Genomic DNA, 15,934 nt, shown 5'->3' on the forward strand with positions numbered 1-15,934 from the left:
TCACAGTATGCTGGTCGATACTATGAATTTGTATTGTTTCAGGATTTCTATCTTTGCCTTTTTCTTTAGAAACTGAACAAATTTCCCACTAAGTTGGAATTTTGATTCAGTGGGAGCTTGAATTGCACAGTTCGTTTAGGTCTTTTCGTGTTGGTTGGAAGGATTGCTCTTTTGATCCGTGGTAGAAATCAAATAAGATTGGATGGATTGGGCGATGCCATTGTGCAAGGCATTTGAATAATGCAATTAGAGTCCTTTTAAAACAACAGAGGTGTCAGATATCGAGCAAAATTGTCTCAAAAGGGAAATAAAATATCAAGCATAATTTTAGAAATTTAGTGGCCAAACACTTCAATCATTCATTTGAAGCCATGAAGGAGACGAATGTATAGGGAAGCAAATAGTATCCCTGTTTTTAGTCCAGTAATTTAAATTGAAAACATTGCCCTTAGTTTATTTAGGTTAAATTTTATTTATTCATTAATTAAAGCCTGTAAATTGCCACTTTTCTTTGGTTTAAAAAACTTAAGTTAAATGTGGAGGACTAAAAGAAAAATAGCTTTTAAAATAGTTATTGTTTTTGAAATTTAACTGAGAACTCAATCATGTATTTAAGTAAGATGTACTTTTAAAAAAATGAAATGAGAACCGGGAAAAGAAAAAATGAAGTAGTTACCAATATTTAGATTTATTTTCATTTCAATAGATACTCGGTTAAGTTTTTGAACTAGTCATTCAATTACACTTAAACTGTGTTATGGTTGTGTTATCTCATTTTAAAGAAACTACCGTTGGATGAATATCATACTATCAAATATTGGAGATTAGGTATGTGGGCTTTGGAAAAGTGGTAACCATACTAGGCCATTTATGACATTTGGGAGAAACTAGAGGAGCAGCCTCCTTGGACTTGGAAAGGAAATAAACTCAAATGTTGTCGAGTTTCACAACAGTATACTCCAAGTATTCTCGACTCACAAAAGTCTAAAGTACGGTACGTCTTTACTTTTTTTGATATTCATGTGTAGAAAAATCTTTAAAGTTTCGTTTAATTCACATTTAAGTCTTCGGGGGTCCTGAAACTCAACAGACTTTTTCCTCTGAGTTTCGCATTTTTGTAGCTCATTGGACTAATTTTTCCAACTATTTCATGGGTAAAATGTAGAGTTTATTTCAAAGGTAACCCAAATCCAATGATTAAAATATATTTCCTCCATTAAAAAAAGGGAACCAAAAAGTTATTTCAACTGGAAAAGTTCAAATCACCAAAGAAAGGAAAAAAAAAAAAAAAAAAACCCACATCACAATTGGATTTCAATATGAAAAAAAGTTGAATTCTCAAAACATACCATTTCTACCAAAATATAAGTTTGAGTTTTCAAATTTAACATTTGGTTAAAAAAAGTTTAAAAGTATAATTACAATTATTATTATTTTAGAAAAATATTTGCAATGGAGACCCCACTTAGTGCTAAAAAACCTAACCAGTCCAATAGCAAAACCAAACAAACGAAGTTCTAGTGGGACCCATTGATGGGCTAAAGGAAACAAAGGGCCGAACAAATCCAAATGGGCTTGGGCCCACCATGTGCTTCAAGGCCCACTTATAGTATCTATTGTGGTATAGCTGGCCTTCAAAAAAAAAAAAAAAAAAAATCATCATGTGAGAGAGGAAAAGGAAAGGTGAGAATTCTCAATTCAACTTATTGTTAAAAGGAGTAAAGTTTGAGGATTCAAAACCTTAATGCCTTAATAGAGAAAGAAAAAAGAAAAGAAAAAAGAAAAAGGAAAAACAAAAAGCACTGAAACCTTAATAGTAGAAAAAGATATCATTAAAAAAATGATGGATGCTTCTTCCACGATAGCAATATGTTTTTTGCTCAATTTGAAATTACATTTATGGGGAAAATGGGTAATCATAATAATGCAAAGCCTAAACTATATGGTCTCATTGTGGACCCTACAAACTTTTCTTTTCTTTCCATTTTTCCAGTTGGTCCTCTCAATTATTTTATTTGCACAACCACCTCCTATTTTAGTCTAAGTTTCTTCGTTAGATTATGGTAGAGAATTAAATTATTATTTTAGTCTTTATATTTTAATGTCCGTTCTATTTGTTGGATTATGACTTAACGAAATAAAGAGTACTATAAAAGAGCATTTAAATTAGTCCACTTGTGGACGATTTTAATTCTCTTACCACTACTTGCAAAAGTTTTGATTATTTTATTCTCAAATGATCAGACAAAAGATTAAAGAAAATGTTGCATTGTTTTTCTTATCATTTATATATAATAAACCGCCACAAAACAAATATTTTGAAAAAAATAAAAATATTATTTTAAGTAAAAATATGTTATATGAAAAGAAATTCTCTTATAGTTGAAGTTATTTTTAATAGCATTTATGTCCATAAATTTAGCAAATCATATTATTTGGTATATTTACTTTTCCAAAAACTATACTACATTATGAAAATGATTGTTTCTCAGTTTATTTGTTTATTTTAAATATATATCAAACAATTAATTAAAAATATCAAACTGGTTTAATTAAAAATATTTATCTATCTTGATTATTTATTTAAAGGGAAATTTTCAAGAACAATGAAGTAATACAAATTTTTCCATTGAAAGGACAAAAGCTTATCATACTTGATTTTTATTTTGTCATGTTTAAAATTTTTATGCTCGTTGTCAAATTTTACGACCATGTCCTTCTCCTTTTACCCTAAAGGAATTCTAACATAGCTCATATATGTTTAATAACAAATGCATAGAATATATTCTTATCTAATGAGTCCTACTCAGAACAACACTTTAATGGTTTACAATACAACATTGAATAAATGTCAGTAACATTAGTAATTGAACTTTCCTACCTTAGGCATTCTTCCTTCCAAAAGAGTACTAAAGAATAATAACAAAATAAAATTTAAAAAGAAGAAGAAAGAAACAAAAAGAAAATTTCATTAATTTTTAAAATTATATTATCGTAAGTGCAATAGATTTAAATCTAATTGCATGAACTAATTGTTATATATATATATATATATACATATGCTTTTATTTCAATCACTTCTATTTTGGAAGGAGTACACTTCTTGGGATGCATTTTTTTGAACACGGACACCGTTAAATGAAAGATATTATATGTTGGATTAAAACCTTTGGTCCTCAACTTTGCATATCGTTATGATTCTTTTTTCGCTTTGACCTCGATAACGTGATTTTTTATATTTATATAAATGTTGTTAATTTATTATATGAATATTTTATGATAACATAGAAATATAATTAACACACTTGAATTAACTAAATCTAAATTAAAAACTAATTTTGTTCTTCTTTTATCCAAAATTTAAATTTGTCCTCCGACTTCTCGTCATTTATTTATTTTTCAAAATAAAATAATTTTAAAGTAAATCAAAAGAACGATGTTGAGTAAAATAAATAAAATATAACTAACAAATTGATGCTTAACATGCATCTATAGCAATGTAAAATAAACTAGAAAAATAAAATAAGTAGAAATTGTAAACAAATATTCACCCCATGAATTATAAAACCCCAAGAAAGGAAGAAGAAATAATTTGGAGGCTTAAGAAGAAACAACACCTTAATGAATCACAAACTTCTCAAACTTGAGGTATCAAGAATATGATTTGAAAAGGCGAAGTAGAATGACAATGCTCTAAAATGGTGACGATTTTAATTTACCATTTAGTCTTTAACTAAAAACTAAAATTTTAGATTATTAAAAGTGATTATCTTATTTTGCATCCTAATTATCCAAATATAGAAGTCATCTCATCATTCTTTTGAACCAAAATATGTTCTTTCTAAAACTTCGTGGGACTAAAACAGATACTTTTTAAAGTTTAGAGATTAAAATATAATAAGATAAAAAATTTAGGTACTAACGTAGGATTTAAATCTATATATTAATTATATTAAAGATTTTATTAAACATTGTATCAAATTTGTCTTTTATCAATCAACTTAAGCTTTTAGCTCAACCGTTGATCTAAGAGATTTGAATTTCCATTTTTACTTGTTAGAAGCAAATGTGTCATATAGAGTTTTTTTTTTTCCTCTCTAATATAAGAACATAAGTTAATGCAATAACTAGTTTTTAATTAGTTTGACCAAAAACTTGAGACTTGGAGAGGGAGCTCTTATTAGAAGTCTAGGTTTACATATATACTAAATTTATACATTGCCTAATAATTTTAATAACAATAATGGTAAATTTGTAATGATTCAAAAAAATCAAATATATTCTTCAAACAATAAAATCTAAAATCTAGTATTACGGTGTTGCTTACCTATCAACATTCCAAAACATATCTTATCAACAACGATTTAGAGAGTAATGAGGGCTCCATTTTCTGTATACTTCAAAATATCTTAAGCTTCTTGAAACATGATTCTATAACATTTACTTGATAATCATTAGTCTTTCGAGTAATTAATTTAACTTAACTATTATGATGTCAACAAACCTAAGCTACAAAGTTATGTCTAAACATGTAAGCATATTTTATTTACCGTGTGTGCATGCCTCCAAAGATTTGGCCCTTACAAGCCACATTTTCGACTTGGGTCAACCTTTATGTACTCTCTAGCAATTACAGATCTCATAGGACAACTTTCAAAGATCCTTGTTGAATTTTTTTTTTTTTTTTTTTTTACTTATTTTGAGAGAATAGATGTGTTATAGTTGATAAACATGGATCGATCTCCACACTCAATCAATTAACTCTCACTTATCATAAACCATTTAGATTAATCTTCCTTACAAGACTAGTTTACTAAACCCTATTTTTTACTTCTCCTATTTTAAATAAAATTGACGAAATTTTCTAATGTCATAATATGTAAGCAGTGAATATTATTCTGCCTAACATTTAAGAAAAAAAAAGTTAAAAGAAAAATGGATATCCCAACACCTATGATCATTTGAATCTATAAATATTCATAAATGGGGATACCTTAAGCTTTCATTGGATTCCAAATCTATCTAAAGCAAAGAATGGGGTTGGAAAGGGATATCCTTATTCCTTCTTACAAGATTGACAAAATATCTCTATATGCCTCATTTTGTTTTGATATATAGAATGAAAACAAATAAGTTTTACCACTTTTCTTTTTCTTCCAATAATTTGTATAATGTTCACCATCAAAATTAGATAACATTGATTGAAAAAGATGTCATATATAATATAGACTTGGAAGATATTTTTGTCGCACCCTTTTCTTATCTACAAATTCGGATTTTGTATCTTTTGATTAAGATGGAAAGTATGTAATATAACTCTTTTTCTTTTTATTTGTTTCTTTTCATCCCACTTTTGCAAAAGCTTTAAAGCTTTCATCAAAGTTAGGTTTGTCAATTAATTGAGAATATCAAAACTCTAAAAGATTTACCGTCAGTATCAATGGATTCTAAATGCATGATATAACCGAACACCTGGAACAACGTCAAGACTTCAAAATGATAAACATAGTGATAGTCAACATAATTCAATACCCTTTTTTAGGTTAGATTCAAACTTTCATACTCAATTACTTGTACTCTGCAAAAATGGGAATGATATCATATTTAGGATAATTGTATTGTGTATTACTTTTAGAGATAATTAAAGGGGGCATTAGAATAAGGAGCGAATTGTTATAGATATATGTTATTAAAGTTACATTATTTTAGTTTGATAAGAAAATAACAAACACATTCTTGTAAATAAAAAAAAAATGATGCAATAAATAAAAAAATGATGAATGTAAAATAGTAAAGACGGTGGAAAATAGTGACAAATAGTGTATTGAAAAAGCTTTCAAAAAGTATTATTGTAGCAAGAGGTAGTCATAATAGTCTTTGCTCTAAACGTTCCTTAAGTGCATAACAACAATTTTAAAAAATTGACAATATAGGAAAATCTATGGATGAGACCTTAGTAGTGTAGTGACAAACTTTAAAGCTATAAATTTGTACCATCGGTTGATATACTCTCAAAATTAGATCTAAATTAATCTAACAATATTTATTAATACTTTCACGTTAAAAGGAACATTATTGGGTATAGTATTTGGTTAATAAATAATAACAGGGGACGTGGATGACTTCTCCAATATCTCCTAATTATATTCCCCCATTTCATTCTCCTCATGTGAATGAATTCTCCCAAAAAAAAATTTAATTCATGTTTATTTATTTCTAAGAAAATGAAAAAAAAATTCTATTCAAACTTCTTATTTAATAATTTTGGTGTTATTTCAATATTTTTTTTAATTATTAACGATGATGTGACATTAGGGTTTTCTCTAAGACACTACTTAAAGTCTTGCCTTTTGATTACAATGAAGTGAATATACTAAGTGAGTGTTTTTTTTCTCTTCAAAGCTTCTTCAATTTTTCTATTCGTATTTTGAATTGCATATCAACGATATTCAAGTGGGATCAATCAACGAATCTTGAGTCGATGATTTTTTTTTTCTTTCTAAAGGTCTTTGTTATTTAGACGATCGGTGTGTCTAACCCATTTCTTAATGTTGAAATTGAGTTTATTTAAAGGTTTTAGTGATTAATAGTGAGTTTGGATTACATTTTTCAAGTATTTAATTTAAAAAGTAAGTTATTTTGAAGAAAAAAAATAGTGTTCAGAAGCCACACAACATAGCCTTTTAAATATATTTTAAACAATTTTCAGAAAAATAAGTTTAAATAAAAACAAACTTTTTGATAAATGTTTTTTTTCTTAAGTGAAGAAAATTTTTCAATTCTAATTTGCTATAGTTTTCGTATCAAATATATCACAACCATTGATTGAAGTATTTCTAATTCAGTATTGTATGAATCCGGCTAGTCATAACAATGGTAAAAGAACAGTTAATATTTTATTTACCGAGCTATAGTCAAATAGGTCGTTTTTAATAAACGTGAAAATGTCAAACCAAATACTTTGACAAAAGGTTGCCCATACATTCAAAACTCTCCTTAGCTTTTACGATGTACAAAGTTAATTTTTGCCCTTTTAGTAAATCTTTATAAATTTGTTATCATATTTAAATTGTGTTTTTCTTCCATTGAAATTATATTTATTATTTGATCAACACTCAATTATAAAAAATTTTCCTGGGCAAGTAGATCATCATGACAATCCTATAAGTGGTGAATAGGGTAAATCTTTTAATGAAATATGATCTATTTAAATTAAGTAGACAATTTTTAAATTAAATTAATAAAAAAATATTAATTGGGTGTGCTAAATAATAATATTGACAAAAAATAATAATAATAAAATATTCAATCAATTCCAAACCGTAAGAACATGTCGTTAAAATTAAATGCAAAGATAATTAGGACAAAGTTAGAGAAAAGAGACTATGACTTGTCCACTTTCTCAAACAACGACTCTCGGGATCTTATTGAAAATCTCCTTTTGATTCTTTTTACGAATTAGAGTCGAACTAACTTTCCTTTTTCGAGTTTAAGAATAAATCCGATCACTTTCATGGGTTGAGATCCAACTAAAGCAATGTTTATGAAGCTTTAAAATAATAATAATAAAAAAAAACTCTCAAAATAGAGAGGTATACAATTGCATTAACATGTTTAAATCTTAAAATCATTTTGGTGTTCTATTTATTATGTTTTCACTATTACATGTTCAATATACCTTAATTAACGTATGCAACTTTATTTATTTATTTTAATAATAAATGACAAATAGTTAAAAAAAAGAAAAAGGTAGCAAATAGGGTATTGGAGAAGGGAGGTGAAGAAAAAGATAGAAAATAGATGCAGGATATTAGCGGTTTATGTCCCCATAACACTAATTGTATTTTATTATTATTTCAATTTTAAATAATAATGAAACGGTTTTCATTCAAATTAACGACAAAAGTATTTTTAACTCATTTCGAAAAATTAAGGCATGCAATTTGTAAACTTTTGAAACTTCATGGATATTTTTCACACAAAGTGTAAAGTTTAGGGATATTTTTTTAAAAATATCACTTAACCTTTAATCGGTTGCTATACGAATTAACTTAGAAACTAACAATAAAATTAATTTTAATATTATCAATTAAATTATACAATTTTATCACTAAACTTTAATGTAAATTACAATTATGTTGTGAACTTTGAGAGTATTATTTTTAAGTCTTGAATTTTGAAAATTATGTATAAATATTGGAAGATGTATATGTTATCATCTACAACATTTAACAAAAATGAACATGACAATTAATGTATAAAAACTCAACTTTATAAATGGTGCCAATGATATTCTTTTTGAGTTGAAATGAATGGTAACAAGTATAGTTGTAAACGATGTTAAATGTGTGTTTATATAAATAACAATTATAAAGGGGGGGGGGGGGGGGGGATGAAAGAAAGATGAATGGTTAGGTTAATTGAAGTAAAATTGGGAAAGGATTAGAGTTAGGTCATAATCAAGAAGATGGGAGATTGGGAAATGGCAGCAAAAATAGAGTTAAATTTGATTGATTTGACAGTACAATAGATTAAGAAAAAGGTTGAAAGAGACATAAAAGCTCCATCACTATATTTAATACTAACATCATTCATATATATATATATATATATTCATTGTTTCATACTTTATGATTTTTATTTTTGTTTTGCCCTCAATTTACTATGCATTTTAATAACCTTGTTACATTCTAGTTTGTATTTTTTTAATAAATAACAGTATAATCTTCATTTCATAATAATAATAAATATCTAATTTTATTTATACGTTTTAGGTGTCATTCTCACGCTTTTGGCTCCACTTTTTTTTTTTTTTTTTTTTAAATTTATACGATATACTAATTTCATTCTCACTAATTTTTATTTTCTAATCCTTTCACCTTATTTATTACCTCTTTTGGTTTTTTTACTACTCCAAATTTTGGGAACTTTGTCTTGTAAGAACGAATAAGTTAGGATGGTGTTGAGAAATTCTTTTTCATATGAGTTTTAAAAAATGAGGCTAATTTTTTACGACGACAATTTCTTTTAAAATTAAAAAATTCCTTACTTTTATTAATTATATTTTTCCAAACATTAAATATAGAGCATGCATATATATATATATATATATATATATATTATTAATGATTTAGTGTAATGAAAAAGAGGAGACACAGTGACATAAACAGCTATATAAGGAAAAATAATGCAACAAATATTATTAAAGAGAGGAAGTGCTCCAAAAGGATAAGATAAAAATAAGAATTGGTTTTATATTTATGTCTATAAGAGGAGATGAAGCCACGAACAAGTGTTGCTGTCCATTCACTACTTTGGTTACCATTTTTCAAAATTATAATTTGAAATTTCAATTATTAATCATAATAATAATAATAATAATAATAATTATAATTATTATTATTATATTAATTAAGCTAAAAAGTGCTTTTAAGATGTGGAAAGAAAAGATGGCTTCTTTGAAACAATGCTTGCTTTTAAGAGGGGAAAAATAGAGACAAATTAAGTGCATGAACAGATATTTCTTTTAATTACACGACTTTAACAACTTGAATAAAAGTAAACATTAAATAAATCCAACTTTTAAAATTGATTTTCTAAGTACTTCAAAATTAGCTAAATCACCGTTTTAAATATTATATAAATATCTCTCTACCTACAAACATATAATATAAATTCTAGAGATGTAAACTATTTAGTTACATTTAGTTTTCATGTTTTGAGTCGGGTTTCCATATAATCTCTAGATTTGATCCCTAGGTTTCATGAGTTATAGTTTTAATCTTAAATGCTTACTTTCCTTAACAATAATGTCTATTACTCAATTCAAAATAACTATCATATCAAATTTTAAATTTAATTTTCAAAGTGATCAAAACTAGCAAACTTTACTTGATTATAATTCTTTTACTTTCTAAAATCAGTTAATAGATATTAACACTAAACAGAAGAAGAAGTTAGTATACGTACCAAATTGAAAAGAAAATCAAAACTTAAGAATAAAAACGACATTTGAAGCTTCGGGTTTGTTATTGTAGTCTTTGAATTCTATAACGATTTGTGTTTAAAATGCATACCATGGTAAGTTTACATAATAGAGTGCATAATAGTTTAATATGGACCCATATGATAAACACTCCACTCAAAAGATTGAGATAAAAAAATGAGTGAAAATAATAAATATAATAACACAAAAATGAAATGATATTTAGAAATATTTTCTAATATAATAAAATAAACTAAAATATTTATAAAATAAAGTAAAATTTTAAATTTTATCAACGATAGACACCAATAAACTTCCCTTACTATCTGTCAAGGTCACTAATAGAAACATATCAATGTCTATCATTGATATAATTTAAAATTTTGTTACATTTTATAGTATTTTGTTAAATTTTTCATTTTTTACAACTTTCCTAATAATATTAGGATTTTTTTAATGAATATTACAAAACGATAAGATATTTATACTGTATGAAACACTTTTGAAAAAAGCCCACAACCAACAATGTGAAATACCAAAAATACTCCCGTCAATACAAGATTAAATCAACTACACACGAGTAATCGTCTTTTAAACGATCATGTACCACACTCTAAACGAACAGTTTAAACGATTGTTTAGATTATGATACACAACCGTATAATTCAATTTAAATGATGGAGAAAAATATTGAAAATTTAAAAGATGACAAGAAAATTTTCAGACATAAACAATCACAAAGAAGAAGTGAAGAAATACACAACTTATTTCACAATATTTAAAACCAACAAAAGGATATATAAAATTTATGAAAAAATAATTGAAATTCATGAACTCTTCTTATTTTATTATACGAACCCTAAATAATTAAAGATTTCGTTATATTTATGTAAGTTAACCTTACTACTAATAAGTAGGTTATAAAAAATGGTAAATATATGTATTATATTTTGAACCTAAAACAGGCTATAATAGATCATTCCCTCACTCAAATATCCTACGATACAATAAAACTTAAGAACCGAACAAAAAACTACAAACTATTTTGAAATAGGATACAACTGAAGCGGATAAATTGAAATAATCCTGTAATAGAAAGGATAAGAGAGAGTAAAGAGCAAATGAAGATGAACCATAAGAAATAAAAAACATTATCCATAAAAACTATTATGTATTGAATTGAAGTGAAAATCTCCACCTGTATGCATTAAAATTATATAAATTAAAGGAAAAGGGGGGGAATATGAAAGCACCACGTTTCCTCATTTTTGGCCGCATTTCACTGTTTGTAAGCACAAGCAGTCAGTCAGACACAAAAAAGCAAATAAATGAAACTGCAGCTGTAACAATGAACAACCATGAATCACAGTCTTAGTTCAACTGACAATTCTTATGTTCAAAAGGTAAAAAAGAGAGTAAAAAGCGAACAAAATAAAATAAACAATGTGCCCAAATGGATGGGTTTTGTGGGGGCTTTGGTAAACTCAAGAATCTTGCTTTCAGTTCTTGTAGATAAAAGCAAAAACTTCCTATCCATACAAACAGGTATTATATATATATATATATATATATATATTATATACTTTTTCAGGTACAGAAATATGAAACATAGTATTTTTCTTGTAATGAGGTATTTAGTTAGGAATCAAGCTGGAGTTCAATGCAAATCAATTATCATTACTTATAAAAGCATACAAATGAAAAAGAAGATAACCAAGTGAAGCATTTTTTTTTTCTTTTACTACTGGTTACCCTCTAATATAGAAGAATAAGGATTTATGGCGGTGCCTGTTGTGGGTTCAACTGGTGGTGATGATGATACTGAGGGGAGTTGAGGGAAGAAGCTTTGGGTGTAGTGAAATGGAGGTTATGGGCGGTCGAGCCCGGACGGCACAGTGGATGGATGGCAGCCGGGAAATGGGTAGCTGAAAATGAGAATCCTGATGATGCTGCAGCAGAGAACAGTGGCACTTGGGTGGCATTAACCTGGCTATGAATTTGCCATCCCCAGTTGGGGGGAATTCCTTGGGATGAACCTAATGCAAGTCTCTTCTCTGTCACGATTTCCTGTAACCAAAAATTTAGATTAATCACTCTTTAAATTCAAGTAACTCCATGTGTAATTCAGCTCCTGTTTGCTCTGACATGTGATGAAGTGTTAATGGTTTCTAACAGGTCAAAAATCTTAGCCTCCACTAGTACTATAGTGTATGACTATTCATTCCTCTAGTGGGTGTACAAGAATAAAGTGTGTGTATATTGTACTATGTTATCCACTAAGCTGTTCAATGATTGCTAAGGTCGAATACTTCATCCTCTGAGCTCGACACTATGAGTGGCAAAACACGTCAAGTGCTTTTCAATCACAATGTTATATGATGTACAGCAGATACTTAAGAGGAGTCGACTATTCTTGCAATAAATTCAGTAACCGAAAATGAAATCCAATACAATTGGTTGTACCATATTTGTTTGGGTTATCAAAATTGATTGAAATTGTAAATTAGTAGCAGTGAAATTCAAGCTAAGCTCTACAATAAAATCACATCAGTGAAACTCACCTCACTGGGAAAGAAGCTAGTTTGTAAACCATTCCATAAGGGAGCATGCTCGGATGTGATTACCGGTCCTTTCATAGGTGGATCGCCAACTGCTGCATCAGCATTGCTTTCCATCTTCAACACAGGCAATTCAAAATGTAATTTAGAGCAGGGCTATAAAAACATCGAATCAGTCGTTCATTATGTCGTGTGAAAAAGTACATTAAAGAACGCAAGTTTAATAACTTTCATTAGTCTATGAAAACTAGAATGTTTCAAGAAATTCTTAATTCAATGGTTACCATTGTGCTCCTGTCATTAGCATAACAAGAACCAGATTGAAACCGAAGATGCCCCTCAGAATCCTTTGGAGAGTTGTCAAGTGAGGGAGGCGAAATCCCTAAATTCAAATCGAGCATGTTCCAGCCACCTATATTCGAATTTGAACACAATCAAATAACAGATCATCCATACATATGCTTTTATGATTATATCAATATACCTTCACTGCTGCCCTCAGAAATTCTCTCTCCGTATGTGCTAGGCTCAAAATTCGTTACTGCCTCCCGCCCATTACATTTGATTGCTGCCTTGTCGTAAGCCCTAATTTCCAGAAAAATACAAAAGGGAGACGGGTTGGTTGGATGCCTATTGAGGTTGAAAATTTCAGGATAATAATATCAGTTCAGGTAGAGTGAAATTTGTGCTTTAAGACCTTGCAGCTTCTACCTCGCTGTCGAATAGCCCAAGATATATATACCTGCAGCAAGGATTGTAATCTCCGTGATGAAAACACCATCCCATTTCTTCTTGAAATAGGAATCTTAGATTTTCTATTTTCCCAAGGGAGGAAATAAAAAGTAATACCCATAGAGAAAAGACTTTGGTTTAACCAAGTCTCAGTTTGCTACATAACCTTAGTCACAAGCCTATTAAACCAAAAGATAAAAATAAAACATGCGTTTCAATTTCACAAAAATGATTGCTCACTTTTTCCCAAGGAGTTGCCCCATTCTAGCTTCCCATCGGCCACATTTGTGCAGTGTCACCCCTCTATATTTGGAGCTCCCTCTTGAGAAACCAGTACTCTGGCGACGAAGTATGTGAACAAACTCTTCCTTGCTTAAATTCTTCATCTGTTCAAGAATGTTATCAAAGATAGATACAGAAAATTATTAGGAAAAAAGTTATTTTTAAACCATGCCACTCAATTGATGACGATCATATGAATTTGCTGAAAGAAAGAAAAAAGAAATTGGGTTCTAGTTAACCTGTTTCAGATCATCCTCATAATCACTAAGATTGAAATTAATATCAGCATCAACCCCTCTGAACTTGATAGCAGCTCGATCATACGCTCTAAGTTAACAAAACTTCAAAAAGTCAAACACGAATTCTTTGTGCATAATAGAAGTACGTGTGGGATTTCTCCCCCACTCATATCAAAATTACCTTGCTGCAGAATGTGCAGTGTCGAATCCACCTACAGGAACCGAAGAATTATAACTTCTTTAGAATTTTACCCCAACAGAACATGTTCAAGAAGGTTTCCTTAAATAACAAAAATCTGAAATTGCTGTAGATAACAAATATTTCCATAAATAACATAAATCAAAGACAATGAAATATTGTCGAGTCAAAGTCATACCGAGATAGACTTGCTTCCCGCAGTCCCTGCACATGAACAGTTGAAAAACAAGAAGTTAAGATAATTTGATATGCTAATGAAGCATACATCGGAGTGAATTAGAAATCCGACTAAACCAGGAAAATAAATTCTTATTAATTCAACAAAAGGATAAGTTAATTGAATGAGAAGAACCAATGGAATTTGACGAAAGTGGCAAAAGCAAACCAATACACGATTCAACAATTATTATTTAGAAAGTACACAATTAAATCACTCACCAGATATGAGATTCCCACCGCCCAGTCCTCCGGTAGAATGTAACGCCCCTATACTGTGAGCTCCGGGACCTCGGTCCCCTCCTGCTTTTCTTCACCGGCTGAGGCTGAACCGGCTGAACCGTTCTCCCCTCCCCTGCCGACCCGCTTCGATCAAACGCAAGGTTGATCCAGTTCTTCCTCGATGAAGTTGACGACGAAGAGGCGGAGTTATGCCCTTGAAGAATCCCGAAGTCAGCATTCACCGTTCCACCTATTGGAAAAAGCTCTTTCGTGACAACGTCGTTCGCGCTTCCAGCCTTCAATATCTCGAAGTTAAACGTGAAGAGCTCACCACCGGCGCGTGTGGAGCACGAGTCATCATCGCCACCATTGCTGGAGGTATCCGCATTGACAATCGAAGAATTGGAAGTTCCTGATTCATCCATTTGGTTCCCCGAACCTTGAGGAAGCTTCTCAAAGAACACAACAGAGTCCTCATTCTGAGCCGCATCAGGCGAGTCAACATTGAGATTAAGATCAAACATCTTCTCTTAATCTCTCCCGGAAGCTTCCAATCCTGAATTCTATTCAGATTTTCCTACCACGCACCTTCACAGTCGATCCAATTCAACATTTAAGCATCAATCACCGCGTTTGATCAAACAGTACAAATCAATCGTTATCAGAAACCACCAAAAGACCAAAACAGCCGATCGCACTAACAATTTGAATGGATAAAGTAAAAAAGAAAATCCTAAAACTCAATCAAACGAAGAAAACTACTAAAAAGATCTTCATATGAAGAAACTCAAGGAAAAAAGATTAAGCTAAAGAAAAAAAACACAAAGTCAAAAGTGAACTTCGAGCTTCTCCTATTCAGATTTCTGTAGGAAACACCACCGTTCGCCGGTGACCGGAGTAACAGAATAGTAAAACAGAAAAGAAGCTCAGTCAAAGTGAGAATCGAGCGGGAAAAGCTCGAGAGACGGTAGCATTTGGCATTACGCCGGCGAAGGTAATCGGCACCGGAAAAATGTGAAATTATTGGGAAATATGTGATTCCACGGCGGAGAAAGATGAAAGAAGAGGATGGGACGTGTGAAGGAACATTTCAGACCCATTCTAAGAACAAGGGAATAATAATATATATAAACATTTTTTTTTAATCTCTTTTTGTGAAGACAAATTACCGCTTCATTCGGTCACCGGTGAACGCTTGATATTGCCAAGGTAATAATCCTCTATTTTGCAATGCACTTCTCCGTGGTGTTTCATAGACGGGAACAGCCGTCTGTATAACTAACCAGCCAATCAACACGTAGCCGTCGTGTGTTTGCGGACGGCCGCTCGATCCTTAATATTTAACATCATCTTACACCGTTCATCTTTTCCCTCATTTTTACCAAAAACACATTTTTCATTAATTTTTTTATTTTTTAAAAATTTGCAAAAATTATGGATTAATATAAATAAATATTTTTTTAAAAATTATATTATGTATTAACGAAGCCAAACTATAATA

General features: G+C 29.8%; 1 protein-coding gene across 2 annotated transcripts; it reads right to left on the reverse strand.

The window, feature by feature from the left end:
* Nucleotides 1-11,641: 11,641 nt before the first annotated feature.
* LOC103501903 (ethylene-responsive transcription factor RAP2-7) lies at nucleotides 11,642-15,542 on the reverse strand. 2 transcript variants are annotated; one of them, XM_008465657.3, is made up of 10 exons: nucleotides 14,434-15,542; nucleotides 14,174-14,199; nucleotides 13,978-14,008; nucleotides 13,797-13,884; nucleotides 13,516-13,661; nucleotides 13,241-13,285; nucleotides 13,028-13,128; nucleotides 12,828-12,955; nucleotides 12,547-12,660; nucleotides 11,642-12,052 (listed from the first exon to the last, which is right to left on the reverse strand). In XM_008465657.3, exons 1-10 carry the CDS (start codon nucleotides 14,955-14,957, stop codon nucleotides 11,762-11,764), a joined length of 1,494 nt encoding a protein of 497 aa, XP_008463879.2. In that variant the 5' UTR covers nucleotides 14,958-15,542; the 3' UTR covers nucleotides 11,642-11,761. The 2 variants fall into 2 exon arrangements, with proteins under 2 accessions (XP_008463879.2, XP_008463880.2); XM_008465658.3 differs by lacking the exon at nucleotides 13,241-13,285.
* Between the last annotated feature and the right edge of the window lie 392 nt (nucleotides 15,543-15,934).

The sequence above is a fragment of the Cucumis melo genome, chromosome 11 (assembly GCF_025177605.1).
Source record: "Cucumis melo cultivar AY chromosome 11, USDA_Cmelo_AY_1.0, whole genome shotgun sequence".
NCBI lineage: Eukaryota > Viridiplantae > Streptophyta > Magnoliopsida > Cucurbitales > Cucurbitaceae > Cucumis > Cucumis melo.

What these genes read in the sequence shown, in the direction of transcription:
- LOC103501903 (XM_008465657.3), bottom strand. Translation starts at nt 14,957, where the DNA reads ATGTTTGATCTTAATCTCAATGTTGACTCGCCTGATGCGGCTCAGAAT. An exon ending in TTCTGAGGGCAGCAGTGAAG is followed by an intron (nt 12,956 to 13,027) that starts GTATATTGATAT and finishes ATTCGAATATAG; the next exon opens with GTGGCTGGAACATGCTCGAT. An exon ending in CTAGCTTCTTTCCCAGTGAG is followed by an intron (nt 12,053 to 12,546) that starts GTGAGTTTCACT and finishes TTTTGGTTACAG; the next exon opens with GAAATCGTGACAGAGAAGAG.